The sequence below is a fragment of the Hyperoodon ampullatus genome (assembly GCF_949752795.1).
Source record: "Hyperoodon ampullatus genome assembly, chromosome: 5".
In the NCBI taxonomy this organism is placed as follows: domain Eukaryota; kingdom Metazoa; phylum Chordata; class Mammalia; order Artiodactyla; family Ziphiidae; genus Hyperoodon; species Hyperoodon ampullatus.
The window spans coordinates 9,358,818-9,375,394 of NC_136918.1; the positions used below are offsets into that span (position 1 = coordinate 9,358,818).

Sequence of the window (16,577 nt, forward strand, 5' to 3'; positions counted from 1 at the left end):
CTAAGCCCGTGTGCCACAACTACTGAGCCTGCTCTCTAGAGTTCTCAAGCCACAACTACTGAGCCCACATGCCACAACCACTGAAGGCCACGCGCCTAGAGCCTGTGCTCCGCAACAAGAGAAGCCACTGCAATGAGAAGCCCACGCACCGCAAGGAAGAGTAGCCCCTGCTCGCCGCAACTAGAGAAAGCCTGCACACAGCAGAAGACTCAACGCAGCCAAAAATAAATAAACTAATTAAAAAAAATTGTGAGTATGAAACTAACCTATAACTTTAAACTAATTTAAAGTAAATGTGCATAACAATGAATATATCATTATTTTAAGTTTAATCCTTTTATGCCTAAATCACTCAGGATTTGGTAAAGCTCATCTATGATACCTAAATGTGACACCACCAGGCTTTAAAATAACAGAAGATATGCCTGTGTAAACCGTTTCTTAATTATACGAGAAAGGCAGACTTCAACCTAATTAGTTATTCCTTCAAGTTATCTCAAATTCCAAATGTAATGCAATCTGAATTAATATAGTTTCTTTAAAATCTCCTTCATAACTTTGTATTAGCTAGTTAAGAATCAGAAAATGCAGAATAAATGATTATGTAAAAAAATTAACAAGGAGTGTTGGTCTGTAATGTGGCAGTAAAAATAAGACTAAATCTTCAGAGGGGGTTCACACTTTGTTTCTTCTGATAATTAGCCTATATTAAGAATGCTAAACTGAAAATATACCTCTAATGAGTTTTAAATTCCTACTTTTATGATCAAAGGGCAAAGTTCTCTTGACGAAACATTTGGCTAGAAGAACACTGGCTTCTGAGTTGTATAAAAATGTGTTCTACTTTTCTGCCCAGGAAAGTTAGTTTAGGCTTCAGACAAAAACGAGCCTCAATTTCTCTGAGCCTCAATTTCTAGTGTGTAAAGTGGACATAACAGCATTTACTTCACAGAACTGTTGTAAAGATTAAATAAGATATGTATAGTACCTAACACAGTATCTGACATTTAGCAGGTGCTCAAAAAAAATCTCTATTTCACTGAAATGTTTGTGTTCTAAGGTCACAAAAATCAAGTGAATAAAGAGGTCTTCTAAAACAATCAATTCAAATTTATTACACAAAACCCACCCAGAAAATACAAGTTGTTTTACCAGTCCATGTTTTGATGAGAACAATGAACAGTACACAGAGCAGTCAGTTGTAGGATGACAGCGATTCCTTCTAAAGTCTCAATAACAGGATTCTTCAGGTTATTGAATTCAAGGAAAACCTGAAGGGACTCTGCCTTCTGTATCAGTGCACTCCATAATATGCTCTTTTTGTTCATATCCACATGTTTAATTCTGTAATTAATTATAACCAGAGTATAAAGATATTCATATTCATATGAACTTATATAATTTATATAATTTTGCTCACATATGAAAAATATTTAAAACAAAAGATAGCATGGGGCTTCCCTGGTGGCGCAGTGGTTGAGAGTCTGCCTGCCGAGGCAGGGGACACGGGTTTGTGCCCCGGTCTGAGAAGATCCCACATGCTGCGGAGCGGCTGGGCCCGTGAGCCATGGCTGCTGAGCCTGCGCTTCTGGAGCCTGTGCTCCGCAATGCGAGAGGCCACAACAGTGAGAGGCCCGCGTACCGCAAAAAAAAAAAAAAAAAAAAGATAGCATGTAATGGCAACTACTGAAAATTTTTTTTTTTTGGCCACTCTGTGCGGCTTCTGGGATCTTAGTTCCCCAACCAGGGATTGAACCTGGGCCACGGCAGTGAAAGCGCCAAGTCCTAACCACTGGACTGCCAGGGACCCTACAACTATTGAAATTTAAAACAACTTTTATAGTTGGCTGAAGCATGGGAATCCTTTGGCTACATTACAAAAAAATAGTTTGTTAACACTTTTTAAATTGCTGATAGATGTAAAGTCTCAGAGACTTTTCATGTATTAAAAAGTTAAATTAGGGCTTCCCTGGTGGCGCAGTGGTTGGGAGTCCGCTTGCCGATGCGGGGGACACGGGTTCGTGCCCCGGTCTGGGAAGATCTCACGTGCCGTGGAGCGGCTGGGCCCGTGAGCCATGGCCGTTGGGCCTGCACGTCCGGAGCCTGTGCTCCGCAGCGGGGAGAGGCCACAGCAGTGAGAGGCCCACGTACCGCAAAAAAAAAAAAAAAAAAAAGTTAAATTAGGCAAGTAAAGACTTAAAAATCCTTTTAAGTAACCATGTTTAGCCATGAAATCTCTTATACTAGAATAGACTACAAGCACTATTAAGATATTTCAAGCATTCCTTTGACTACCTATACAAAGAACAAATGTTCTTTGTGTATTTAAGGCAAAGCACTTACTTAAAGATGATTTTTAAGTGACTAAAGTTTTATTAAGTGGCTAAATACAAACTGAATGAAGGTCATACTCCTCTGTCTGTTTTGGTGCTCTTTTGGAAGAGTTAAGAGATGAGCTGAGTCGACGCCTTTTGGGTGATAGTCCATCGCTATTACTGCTGACGTTTTCCTGTTGAATTTGGCACTGAACCTCCTCAATGATTTCCATACTTTCCATTTTTAAGGCTGCATAAAGTGGGCCCAACAAATACTGAGAAAGCAAAAATAATTTTAAAAACTAATTCTTAGAAAATAAGTTTATATTATTCATAGACAGCAAAAATGCATTAGGTATTAAGATGTCAAATAAGGTAAATTATTTTCAGAGTTTCATCAGACAAAAAAAACCTAAGTTAATCTATATTATTTCACAGTCTATACATCGACATATGTATAGTTCTATATCTAGAACTATGGTCTATAGTCTTAGAAGGCCTAAGACAAATCCTTCTCTCTATAACCTGTTTTTCCCTAGACCAAAATGCCACAAAGAAAAATTCTACAAGGGAATTACTAACTTCTTTTATACTACAAATCTAGCAAGACTTACAGATAAAATAAACTACAATATGTAATCAATTTATTGTATATCTATTTGATTGTAGTGTCTCCCACAGTCCAAATAGAAAAAAAAGGCATAATTTGGCATGACTAGTACTATATACCCATAGGTTTTCTAGAAGTGATTGATTATAACCTGTCAAAGAAAAATCTATGTGAGTGCTCAAAGTTTTTGCACTGAAGTTGATAACTGGCCCCTTTTTAATTAATAATGCAACAAGCATGTTTACACTTCACAAACTCTACTTTAAAACTCCATTGGCAGTTCATTACCAATGTAGTACACAAATGTTTCTAAAATCAAATTAAAAATCCATAATAGGAAGCCAAAGTAGATTATAAAAATCATCCCATTCTGAATATACATTATTAAAGATATTTTATTTTCTCATTATTAATCTTGCATATATGCATACACTTAAATTAAGAACAAATTACATGCTTAACAAGTAACCTTAAAAATGACTTACCTCTGCATCTACCTGAACTCCAAGCACATCCACAAGAGCTCTACAAATATTTCTCACATGAACCTTCCTGACTTGTAAAGCAGATTCATACCCAGCTGGCACATATCTAAGGAAATACTGCAGTAAATGGCACAAAGCTGCTTTTAGCAAATCAGACTTAAGCTGCATAAGCACACCATCTTCAAACATGACACAGAGTTTTTCTAGCAGCATATTTAAATAGACAGGCTCAACATTTCTATAAGCTTCTGCTTCAAAGGGGAATAGTGTCTTTATCAGCTTTGATAATGGCTCTTCATAGAGTTTCAACTGGTCAGCATCCATTTCTACAAGGTGTTTTAATAATTCCAAAAATGAGCTGAAAAAAGTGCTGGCTGGTTGTGCTGGTAGTCCTCCAAGCTCAAAGAGTTCAGTTAAAAGGCTAATTGCTAAGGATTTAACTTTTGGACTACCGTACTCTAGCAGAACACAAACTATCCGCCAAAGTAAGAGTTCTTGCCTTCTAAAAAACACAATTGCAATAATACGAATAAGAACCGTTAATAAAGTGACTTCGATAAACTCTAAATTTTGCATGTTCATGAACTGCAAAGGAGCTGGTTGTAAATATCCTACATGTTCATCTAATTGACTTAAAAATCGGCTAACTACCACTGGCCATTCCACAATGTGTCCCGTTGCATCTCTTTCATGGAGGTAAATCAAATCTTCAAAAAGATGTAATAATTCCTTCGTCAGTACTCCAAAAATGGCAGGACTCTTGCTTTTAAAAAGAAATAATAATGAGCAGATGACTTCACAGATTTTTTTGTGTAACATGTGACAGGATGGAGTTGCTGCAATCCGCAGTAGTCTTGTTATGATCCAGTTACTGAATTCTTTGAAATAAACAAACAAAAAAGATATTAAATAAATAAATACATCAGAGTGCCAATCAATTTGCTAAATGCTTGATGATTTATTTTTAAAGTGTAAACTTCACTAACAAAATAGTCTAAAACATTCCTTACACAATGGAAACATATTATAATAATTTAGAATACCAATTTTGGCGTCAGACAAGTTCCTAGCTCTCCACTTATCAGTCATGTGAACTTTTCATTTCTCTAAACTTCTGTAACTTCATCTATGAAAGGGGAATAATGACACCTACTTTATATGCTACCCTGATCAAGTAAGATAATATATTTGAAATTCTCAGCATAGTGCCTCAAGTTAAATAAAGGCTCAATAAATAGTAATTATCACTCCTTCAACAAATATTATTGAGTAGTGACTCTGTCTCAGATACATAAGAACAAATCAGTCATAGTCCTGTCCTCCTGAATCCTATAATATAGTTTCTTGAACTTCTTAACTTTAACTAAGAGATATATTTTATATCACAACCCAGTATACATATGCATATTTTTAAAATTTAAATACGTGAAACAAAAGTTTCATGAAACAGTACTTATTACATGCAATGTACTATGATATTTTCTAGTCAATTATATTTCATCTTCAATACCCACTAAATGGGTTATAACCTGTTTTTTAAAAATCAGTGTAGCAAAGAATATAGACAAACAGGTATTTATAATATAGTTTAAAAACTACTATGATAGAAGAAATATAGAACACTCTGTACTAACAGCATAAAGAAAGAGCAACTAAGCCAGTCCTAGAGTAGGCAGTCAGTAATGGTCAGAAAAGACTTTTTAGAGGACATACTATCAAAGTTGAGTCTTAAATTCAAGCAAAAAAATTTTTAATTACTCTATGCATTGTACAGAAAAAAAAAAGCTATGTGCTTTACACCTCTTTATGAGGAAGCCAATAAAGAGACAAAAGTAGTATTTTAGGCTTGAGGGCCATATGATCTCCATGTCCACTACTCAGTGTTGCCTTTGAAGTAGCTGCAGACAATAAGTAAACGAATGATCATGGCTGTGTTCCAATAAAACTTTGTTCACAGAAACAGGCGGCCAGCCTGTGGGTCATGGTTTGCTAACGCCTGATCTAGAAGAAAGAGATTACCAAAAACAGAAAAAGGAAAACTTCTAAAGTTTTCAATGGCATATGAACATATTCAATTACTTCTGCTCCATTCTGGGTACCTAGTTCATAATAAAAGAAAACAATAAGGATGCATGAAATAAAACTAACCATTACCATTTTGCTCCCTCAGTTTATACCAAATTTGACGAAAATATGTGTAACAATGTGTACATTATATTTCAGAAGAGCAGAAGAGGGTAGAATTCATAGAAGAAATTGAAAATGAATGCACAAACAGCAGGACTTACCAATACAACTGCCTTTGGCCTCATTTTGCCCATGGCTTCCATTCACATTTACAAACATAAGTGGGGAGGACTTCATGATATGCTGGATGAAATCGAGCAACATCACAGAGGTTGGCTGAGAGTCAGTCTTCTTTACAAGTTCCAGAGCAACTAAAACAATAAAAGATTCATTTTAAAGAGTCATGACAAATTAAATGGCAGTCCTTTTAAGAGACTAGACTTTGGTAACAAGAATTATGTCTAACACAGTGCTCATGATAAACTGATGGGGCTAAAAACACACTACAATCCTATCTTTCTAATTTTAAATGTTTAATAATCACATGTATTCATCTGTTATATATCCATTCACCAAACATGTGCTATAGGCCTACAATACGCCTGGCACTGTATGAAAATCTGAGGATTAAAAAAACCCTCACAATCAGGTGAGGGAGTCAGACAAATAAACTAGTCATTATATGTTAACTGCACTAATCTACAATAGAGGAAACAAGTGTCTGGGAAGATGCTTGAAGGAGTTGATTCCTAGATGATGAGGAGTTGGTCAAACAGACAGGGTAAGGACAAGTGGTCTAAACAGATGGAGTACCATATGAAAACACATCCTGCAAGCATTCAGTAGTCATTTGTTATTTTTCAGGAACTTATAATTTTACTGATCGAAAAAGAAAGGCTAAATGACTATTGTTAAGTCATGAAATCTGTGTCAAATTTGGAATTAAATTTATAAACCATGAGCCAAATGCCACTCTGTATTATCCCTATAATTTTAACAGACATGACACATATGACACCATCTTGCCAAGTTGGTAATATTTGTCTTTTAGATTGCCACAAACAGGAAATAGTTGATTCGACAACACAGAATCTTATTACCTCCCATAGACAAAGGTGCCAACCCTTATTTAAAAAGTTTTTTTTTTAATGGCATTTGCTGTTTCTCAACCACTGACACAAGACCTAGCTAAAACAGAACTGGCCAAATATTTTTATCTATAATAATATCATATATCAAAGAAGAACTCATAGCAAGCAGCAGAAAATCTAGATAACAAAGAGGAAAACAGAATTACTTTAAAAGCCTAAATCACATTAAGCTTAAATCACATTATGTAACAAGTAATACTGTAAAGAACTTGCTTGAAAATAGTAACTAACATAAACACTATATATCTAAAATTATATGGAGAAAAATGCTAGTATAATGTGCATACATGGAAAAGAAAACAATTTAATCTATAAAATTTATATCAAAAATAATTGTTTCTTACCAACATTTACATCTGTAAGTATTCGGTCAATGAACTGACAAAGAATTTGTCTTGGCTTCTGTACAACGGTATTATATTCTTCTGGACTGGAACTAAAATACCAATAAAATGTTTTTAACCCTTAAAGGGACTCACAGTGTCATTTGTAAAAAATTCTCTAAAGTTGAACTTATCAAATGTGCTTATTTTTAATGTTGATACTGATAGTATTCTTCTGCAAAGTATCCAATCTGCAAAGTCTAGACCTGCCCTGCGCAATATGGTAGCCCTTATCACATGCTAGTGAGAACCTGATATGTAGTTAGTCCAAAATGGGATGTGCTACAAGTATAAAATACACATTGGATTTTGAATATTCATTACCAAAAATGTGTAATACCGCATTAATAATTTTATATTAATTACATGTTGAAATGATAATACCTGGATATACTGAGTTAAATATAAACATTGGGGTTTTTGTGAGGTTTTAAAGTTATTCTTGTTCTTTTTTTACTGAAGTATAGTTAATTTACAATGTTGTGTTAGTTTCTCATGTACAGCAAAGTGATTCATATTCTTTTCCATTCTTTCTCATTTTCTCTTTTATTGTAAGTTTGAAATTTTCCACAATAAAAATTCAATAAAATATTAGGGAAAAATACACATATTGCGTCTTAAGAACAATCAAGAAAAGATAATATTAAAAGGAGACAGGGTTTCCCTGGTGGCGCAGTGGTTGAGAGTCCGCCTGCTGATGCAGGGGACACGGGTTCGTGCCCTGGTCTGGGAGGATCCCACATGCCGCGGAGCGGCTGGGCCCGTGAGCCATGGCCGCTGAGCCTGCGCGTCCGGAGCCTGTGCTCCGCAGTGGGAGAGGCCACAACAGTAAGAGGCCCGCGTACCGCAAAAAAAAAAAAAAAAAAATTATTAAAAGGAGATACAATAATTAAGCAGAGGAAGAGTATCCTAGAATCCTGAATGAATTCAACTTGAGTTCCATGATTTGTGTAAATAACCAAGGAAAAGAACATAATAATAGAAAGCCTGTGTTCCACTACATAATGAGGAATCATACAGTTATTCGTGTAATCAACAAACATTTACTGAGTACCTTATAATGTGCCACACAACACATCAGATGCTACTGTTGGGAAGGTGAAAGACAGTTTAATGGAGGAGACTGATAAATCAATCTAGCCCTCTATCCAGGCTGGATTATGAGGCCATTCACCCAAACAGTTAACACAGGTGGAAGCACACGTATGGGAAGAAAAAAAATTCAGTTTTAGAAATACTGAGTTTAAGGTCTCAAGGGAACAACTAAGTGGAATGTCCAAAAGGTTTTTGGAATTACAGTTCTAGACCTCAAGTTCCAGCCTAGAGATACAGATTAACTTATCGATATATAATAGTACATATCAAGCAAGGCTAAACACATTGTATTATTTCATATTTCACAAGAAATAAGACAGGGATATTAGACCCTAATTTGCATATGTGGAAACTGGTGCTTACAGAGATTATATAATCTACCACTATTAGAGCTAATAGTAGTGGAAGCCTTGGATATGAACGCAAATGTAATAAGTAATAAGAAAGCCAGAGAGAACCCAAAGTTAAGGTTAGGAGAGGCACAAGGAGAAAAGGAAAGGGCCAGAGAAACAGAAAGAAAAACAATGAGAGATGTGTTCTAGAATCCAAGGAGGTTAGAATTTTAAGGAGGGAGCTGTCAACACAATCAAATAAAATTAGTTTGTTAAAATGTCCTTTGGATATATTTTATTATTATGGTAAAATACACTTAACATAAAATTTACCATTTTAACCATTTTTAAGTGTACAGTTCTGTGGCGTTAAGTATGTTCACATTATCCTACACCATCACCACCATCCCTCTCCAGAACTTTTTCATCTTCCCAAAGTGAAACTGTACTCATTAAACAATACCTCCCCATGCCCCCCGCCGACAATTCTGTCCCTATGAATTTGACTACTTACATCTACACGTTGAATCCTATATTTGTCCTCTAGTGACTGACTTATTTCACTTAGCATACATCTTCACAGTTCATCCATGTTGTAACGTGTCAGGATTTCCTTCCTCTTTAAGGCTAGATAATATTCTACTGCGTTTATACCACATTTTATTTATCTATCCATGCTTCCATAGACACTTGGATTGCTTCCACCTTTTGGCTACTGTAACGAATGCCTCTATGAACATGGGTGTACAAGTATCTGTTTCAGTCCCTTTCAATTATTTTGGGTGTATACCTAGAAGTGGAAATGCAAGATCATGTGGTACTTCCATGTTTAGTTTTTTGAGAAACTGCCATACTGCTTCCACGGTAGGTGCACCATTTTACATTGCTACCAACAATTTACAAAAAGATCCAATTTTTCCTTATCCTCACCAACACTTGTTAGTTTTGTTGTTGTTTTAAAATAGCAGCCATCCTCATGGGTCTGCAATGGTATCTCATTGTACTTTTGATTCACAATCCCCTAATAATTAGGGATGTTGAACATTTTTTCATGTACTTTTTGCCCATTTGTCTTTCTTCTTTGGAGAAAGTCTATTTAAGTCCTTTCCTCATTTTTGAGAGTCTCATACTCTACTGACCCTTTCCTCATTTTTAAATCAGGTTGCTTTTTGTTGTTGATACTGAGCTGTAGTTTTTAATATTTTGGGGATATTAACTCCTTAGCAGATATATGACTTGCAAACATTTACTTTCATTCCATAGGTTGTCTTTTCATTCTGTTGATACTGTCCTTTGCTGCACAAAAGTTTTAAATTTTGATAATTTTTAATTTGATCTATTTTTTCATATGCTATCATGCTTTTGGTGTCATATCCAAGAAATTACTGCCAAATCCAATGTCAGAAAGCTTTTCCCCTAAGAGTTCTCTTCTAAGAGTTTTATAGTTTTACATTTAGGTCTCTGATTCATTTTGAGTTAATTTTTTTATGTCCTTTGGATTTTAAAGTTTTAGTGTAGAGGTAAAGGCAGAAGCCAGATTGCAAAGGGTGAAAAACAGATGAAATGTGAATATTGAGAATAGCATGCTCTCTCTAAAGCTTGACCATGGAATGAAGAGAAGAATTGGGAGTTAGTGGTAACTAAAGGAATATATGAGGTCAAGAGGGTTTTGTTTTGTTTCCCTTAAGATGGAAAGACTTGAACAATTGATTCTTGAAATTTGGCTTTCCTTCCTGGGACCATGTATAAGTAAAGAGATAATCCTTGGACAGGATGATTATCATCAATCCTAATGACAATCATTAATATATATTTATTAATACAGGAGGAAAGGATGAGTACAGATATTAATAATACAATAAATTCAAAACACAAATAAAACCAGATGCCCTGCTTCAAGGAAGTCACTGGGGAGAGGGTAAGAAAGCACACAAATAATTTTAATCAAGTGTCATATACACCCAAAGCAGGAAATAACTAGCTCTGCATAGAGGATTCAAGGAAAGTTGTGTATAAATGATTAGCTCACTCCATCACTTCTCCTGACAAAACAGCTGAGGATATAGTAGGTAAGCTGGTTATTTAAAAAAAATAAAATTATGTATTTCATATAAATAACAACTTATAACATCCATATAGTACTATAAATGTACATATGTTTTCCCACTTAAACAATGTTAAAAGAAAAAATGAGAAGGTTAATTATTTTCTTGATTATTCAATCACAAAGTCCAATCCTAACTGATTATGTACAGCATCCAAGGAATCTACAGCTAATAACTGCCATGATGGAAATGGTCCTGGTACATAGTAAACACTCCAAAAAATTTTGCTGAATGAATGAACGGTTCATAAGAATCTTTCTGCATCTTGTGCCTCCTTCATCCTTAATGTATAAACTTTTTCGGACCTGTGGAATATCTATCGACCTGTTCTCTGCCACTAGACCATAGGCTCCCAGAGTAGGAGACTATGTTTTATTTCTCTATGAATTCCTGCAGCACCACTAGACCATAAGCTCCTGCAGGAGAGAAAATGGGTTTCACTTCCCTTTGCATCCCCTATACCCCACCTAGAACTGTGTCTTGCTTGATAGAAAACAACTAAGTTACTGAAGTTAATAAATATTTCCAAGTAATATAAACTCTAGGTGTACAGAGTCAAAGAATAAGTAGTTGTATTTATACATGAAAGAGAAAAAATTTTGTGTTTCTTATCTTATTTAAACCAGCACTGGCCAACAGAAATACAATGCAAGCCACATGTGTAGTTTTAAATTTTCTAGTAGTCACATTAAGAATGTAAAAAGAAACAGGCAATTTTAATCCCAATAATATATCTGAAATATTATCTGAACATGTAATAATATAAAAATTATTAATGAGATTGTTTACTTTCCTTTTGGAGGGGGGTGGTAATTAAGTCTTTGAAACCCAGTGTCTTACATTTAGAGCACGTCTCAGTTTAGATTAGCCACGTGTGAAATGCTCAGTGGCAACATTTGGCTGGTGTCTATAGTAGGTTATAGGACATCACAGATTTAAATATAACAAAAAAATTTTTAAGTCTGAAATTACAAGATGACATGAATTGTTTTAGACAAGGTCAGGAGATTTTGTCATAAACCAAGTGTAATTTGACGAGTGTCATTTAAAAATGTTAATGAGGATGTTTGTGGTGGAGAGGAACCAGGATTGTGGCTGGTGGTCAGTTTCCTATAAAGTAACTCTGTAAAAAAGGTTATGCATTCATGTGTCACTTGCATAATTTTTAAAAATCAGTTTTTTATGAAGGTGAAGTGATTGTCATTTATTAGATGTACTATCAGAATAAAGAAATTCATGGGAGAGTAAGGATTTCTTATTTTGCAACCTCTACCTTGGAACTGAGCTAAGAGGGCATACTTTTTCAAAAGTATACAGTAATCTTTGGGTGGTAATTTATCACATAAAGTTTGGATACATTTAACAAACACTTGCAAACCTCCCGTGGGGCAAGTATCAAATGCCAGGAAAACCAAGGTACCATATACCTGCCCTGAAAGAATTCGTAGTTTAAAGGACAAAAAAGCAGACAATTTTAACACAGCATGGTTAAGTGTTAATAGAGCCAAGATAGAACGTAAGAGGGACACTCGGCCCTGAGCAGGACCTATCAGTCAAGGCTCCCTGGACGAGGTGACACAAAGCTGAGTCCCTAGGGGGCTAGGCAGGTAAAATAAGGGAAGGAAGGTGAGTATTCCAGCAGAGGAAACAACATGTGCAAAGGGTCAGGAACAAGAACATAAGCTGCTCTAGAAACTGTCAGAGGTTCTACATGGCCAAAGAACAGGGAGGTAGTATCTGGAAATGAAGCTGAAGAGGGAAGATAAGGTCAAAGCGCAAAGGACTAACGAGTTTGAATTTTGAACTGAAGGCAATGGGACACTGAAGGGTTCTAAGCAGGTGAGTGAAGGTTAAACATGTTTCTAAGACATGAATTCAGTTATGTTATTTGTCTGTTTAAAACACCCCAATGGCTTCCCACTGAACTTGACATCTAACTCCTCATTCTGCCCTATAAAGTGCTAAAGGATCTGGCCTCTGCCGACTCTTCCATCCTTAATGAATACTACCCCCATCTTTGCTCCCTATGTTCCAGGCTTCTTCCTCCTCTTTAAAAAGTAGCCTCATTCCCACCTAGAGATCTTTGTATTTTCTGTTCCATCGCAGACACTTCTCCTCCCAGTTTCACGTGACTGGCTTCTTCTCACCATCCAAACCTCCTCTAGTGGCTCATGTTGCTGCTCCCCAGCCCCTCATCTCCCTCTCATTTCCCATTGAACATTTTAAAGGCAACTATCACTGTTGGAAAAGATCTTGTGATTACAAAGTAATTTTAAACAGGAAGGTCAGAGAAGGTTCTTGGAAATGACATCTGAATGGAACTAGCCAGTGTTCAGATAGAAGAAACGAGTGCAAAGGAATGAAGGCAGGAATGATCTTGGTGTATTAAAAATGAAGAAATAAATAAAGCGCATGTCATTGGAGTAGAGTGAGCAAGGGAGGGATGAGGCAGGCAGGATGAGCAAGGCCATGAGGTCAGAGGTGGGCGGAGGCCAGATTATGGCAGACCTTAGAGGCCCTGGGAAGGAATTTGGATTTTATTCTAAGTATGTTGGAAAACCAAAGGAAGATTTTGAGCAGGGGAGTAATGTTATACAATCTACAATGTGATCTATAGTTGTAAAAATCACTTTGGTTGCTGAGTGGGAAATCCACTGTAAGTGCGTAAAAGTGGAAATGGAGAGATCAGCTGAGGGGTTACTGTAATAGTCCAGATAAGAAATTTTGGTGATAGCAGTGGAGATGGTGAAAAGTGTTTTTTTTTTTTTTTTTTTTTTTTTTTTTTTTTTGCGGTATGCGGGCCTCTCACTGTTGTGGCCACTCCCGTTGCAGAGCACAGGCTCCGGACGCGCAGGCCCAGCGGCCATGGCCCACGGGCCCAGCCGCTCCGCGGCATGTGGGATCTTCCCAGACCGGGGCACGAACCCGTATCCCCTGCATCGGCAGGCGGACTCTCAACCACCGCGCCACCAGGGAAGCCCTGAAAAGTGTTTTTAAAGGTACAGTTGACAGGACTTGCTGATGGATTATTAAGGGGTAAGGGAAAAAAATCAAGGATATTTCTTAGGCTTTTGGTTCCTACATTTACAATAAGCTGGGGAAAGAACAGGTTTAAGGACAATAAATCAGCAGTTCTGCTTTGGATATGTTAATTTTCATTTCTGAGTATAGATGTTGAGTAAGCAACCTAATACATATCTCTGGGCTAGAGTGATAAATTTGGGAGTTATCAGCATATAGATGGTATTTTAAGTTATGGGACTAGACAAAGTTACTGAGGAAGAGAGTGAAGATTGAAAGAGGACTAACGATATAGCCCGAAAGCACATACAGAGTCAAGAATGATTCCTAGATTTCCAGTCTGGAAAAATAAGTCAACACGGTATCATTTACTGAGATATCCCTACCTCAGTGAATAAAAGGAATTAAAAAAAAAAAAAAAAAAAAAACCAAAAAGAAAAACGGCTTGGGAAGGTTGGGATATGCAGAGAATTTAAATTGGATATATTGAGTCTTAATTGCATATAGGACACCCAGGGAACAAATGGGTTATACTAACATAGTCTGCCAGTATACAGTTGCATATGTGGTTCTATATGAAAGAAACATGGCTTGGAGACACGGATTTGGAGTCATCAAATAAATAGCAGGTGGTAGTTGAAGGCAGGAAGAGTGGATGAGATCACCCAGAGAGACTAGGCAGAGAAAAGAGTGCTAAATAAAAAAACACTGAAGCAAAATTTATCCCTGAGAGACAGAAGAAGAAGAGCCCACACATTAAAAGAGTAACATCTTACTTTTTTCAGAAATCTAATTGCCATGGTCAATGAAGAAAAAAAATAAATAACTGAGGAGAAAAGGTCTTGATGGTTTGAATCTGAAACCCAGCTCTAGTACTAACTGCTATCTCTCTGACTTTGGTACTTCAATTTCTGTGACTCTGATTCTTAATAAACAGTGATAATATTTGCTCCATCCTATATCATGGAGATACTGTGAGACTGAATAAGCTTGAATGAAGCTGTTGCAATGAAAAAGTCATGACAATTAAAAACTATTATCAGACAATTCACTACGGGTTAGTTTTTCTATTCCATCTCTTAGAATGGCTACAAATGAGTGAAAGGTAACTATAAGCTCTGTTGATGAAAGCGACTAAAAATAAATCCAAGATCCTATTATTTTTACTAACAAGTATCACAGAGGAAGAAAAGGGAAGAGAAGTACTAATCAGCAAATTCTATATTAAAGCAAGGTGGGAAAAGTACACTGAGCTTCCCATCGAGCCTGAAAGATGAAATCTGTACATCAACTTCCTATATGAACACTTACCTTCATCTTCTTTTAGAAAGGTAGATGTTACTTTACAAAATGTTAACACAAGTATGCTTGCAACGTTCATACAAAGTGGAAAAAAAATCATACACACAACAATATGATGATTCAGTTAAGACAAGTATGGTTCCTTCATTTATATCCTCTTATGTATGTGATCGAGGAAAACTAAATGTCAGTGTCTCTGTATGGTCAACAAGTGGAGATGGACACAGCTGCACTGCAAAAAGAAAGGGAATTAAATATCCCATGGGCTTAACGTCAGTTGTGGCTGCGTGCTAAGTTTCCAACCAGTTCAAGAAATCGGAAAGCAACTATTCCAATTGATAGTTCAACTGCAGCAGTGGTACAAGCGCACTTATTTTCTGTTCACAGTGGGTTACAAATTTTTTTTTAAAAAAAGCAAACAAAACCCCTGCCTTCTCGTCTTTAGGTCAGGTTTAGGAAAGGCTGTGTGTGTCCTGAATGGGGGCAGCAGCCATCAACAACTACCTACTCTCTTCGGGCAGAATACTGGTTTACACGATTTTACTCTTGGGTTTACAGAAAGGAAAAAAAAAAAAAAAAAAAAAAAGAGCTTTTGCAAATGGAACATTATCTTCAAATGTTGGCAATACTCTGTGCACATTTATGTTTTGTGGACGTTGTGGCCGATCCCTGGGATTTCTGACTAAAATAACGGATTGAGGACTGGATGATCGATACGAAAGGGGTCCCATCTCCAGAATGGCATATGGTTTCACTTAGAAACGAACTTTTCCTAGCAACTGGCCTTCCTTGCCAGAAATCAGAACTAGTGATTTTTCTTCCGAGGGTAGTTTTGGGTCAAAACGTAAAGGTAAAAATCAATTCCTCCACCAGCGATCATAAAGCACAGAAACTGGGGAAAGTCCATGGGTCAAGTACTCCATGTAAGGGAAGAGGCTTTCGAGAAGCAAATGAGTGTAAGAAAGTGACCAGAAATTTTTCGGAAGGGACCTTTCCCTCCCGCCGTGGAGGCAATCCCCCTGGGGGTTGGGGGGGGGGAGGCACGAGCTCCCCGGCGCCGCTGAGATAAAGTGGGGCCAGCAGACCACCCCTCCCCTCGGATCCGCATCCCGCAGGTCTGCGGCAACGCCCCGCGCGTCCTTGCAGTGGCCTCTCTGAGGGAGAAGCGCTCAAGTCAGCGGCGGAGCATCTCCACAAGGGCCGCGGCCTGGGTTGAGGGGATCGGAGCCGGGACGCGCGCGGCTGGGAAGGGAGAGCACGTGAGACGCCGGCCCGGCCCTACCTGCCCAGCTCCCGCAGGGCCGGGATCATAGACGCCAGCTCCAGGCCGTGCTCGCCCATGGTGAGGACGCGAACCACTCTTCAACCACGCCGAGGCGGGCTCCTGGCGTCTCCACAGATCTCTCTGGCGAGAAAGCGCGGCGCCCGACGGGGGCTCGCGGGGCCCAAAACTCCTCCCGGAAGCCGCGGCCAATCCGCCCTCCAGGCCAGAGTTTTCCGCGCAGGCTAGAGGGGGCGGGGCAAGGGCGGGACAAGGGGCGGGGTGCGCTCCGGTCAAATTTCCAGCGTTGGGTGCGCTCTGAGCCGGGAACTGTCGGCCGGCGAGATTCGGGAGAGTTTTGGTTTTTAGCGGTCGTGCTCTGTCACTCACTCCCAGCCTGAGCGGCTCAGATAAGCCAGACCTCTGGATCTGGGGAGGAAAGGGGCGTGG

The 16,577-nt window shown here is 37.9% G+C and overlaps 1 protein-coding gene across 2 annotated transcripts in view; it reads right to left on the reverse strand.

The window, feature by feature from the left end:
* ATR (ATR checkpoint kinase) overlaps positions 1 to 16,207 on the reverse strand; it is a gene marked incomplete at its 5' end in the record, with an annotated part of 101,431 nt that extends 85,224 nt beyond the window's left edge. Inside the window, 6 exons of one of the 2 annotated variants that reach the window (XM_079705380.1) lie at positions 1,153 to 1,344; positions 2,412 to 2,590; positions 3,411 to 4,288; positions 5,699 to 5,848; positions 6,973 to 7,064; positions 16,149 to 16,207. In XM_079705380.1, coding sequence (XP_079561506.1) covers positions 1,153 to 1,344; positions 2,412 to 2,590; positions 3,411 to 4,288; positions 5,699 to 5,848; positions 6,973 to 7,064; positions 16,149 to 16,207 — 1,550 coding nt within the window. The remainder of the gene's footprint in view (positions 1 to 1,152; positions 1,345 to 2,411; positions 2,591 to 3,410; positions 4,289 to 5,698; positions 5,849 to 6,972; positions 7,065 to 16,148) is intronic. The other variant, XM_079705381.1, reaches the window with a different exon arrangement.
* Between the last annotated feature and the right edge of the window lie 370 nt (positions 16,208 to 16,577).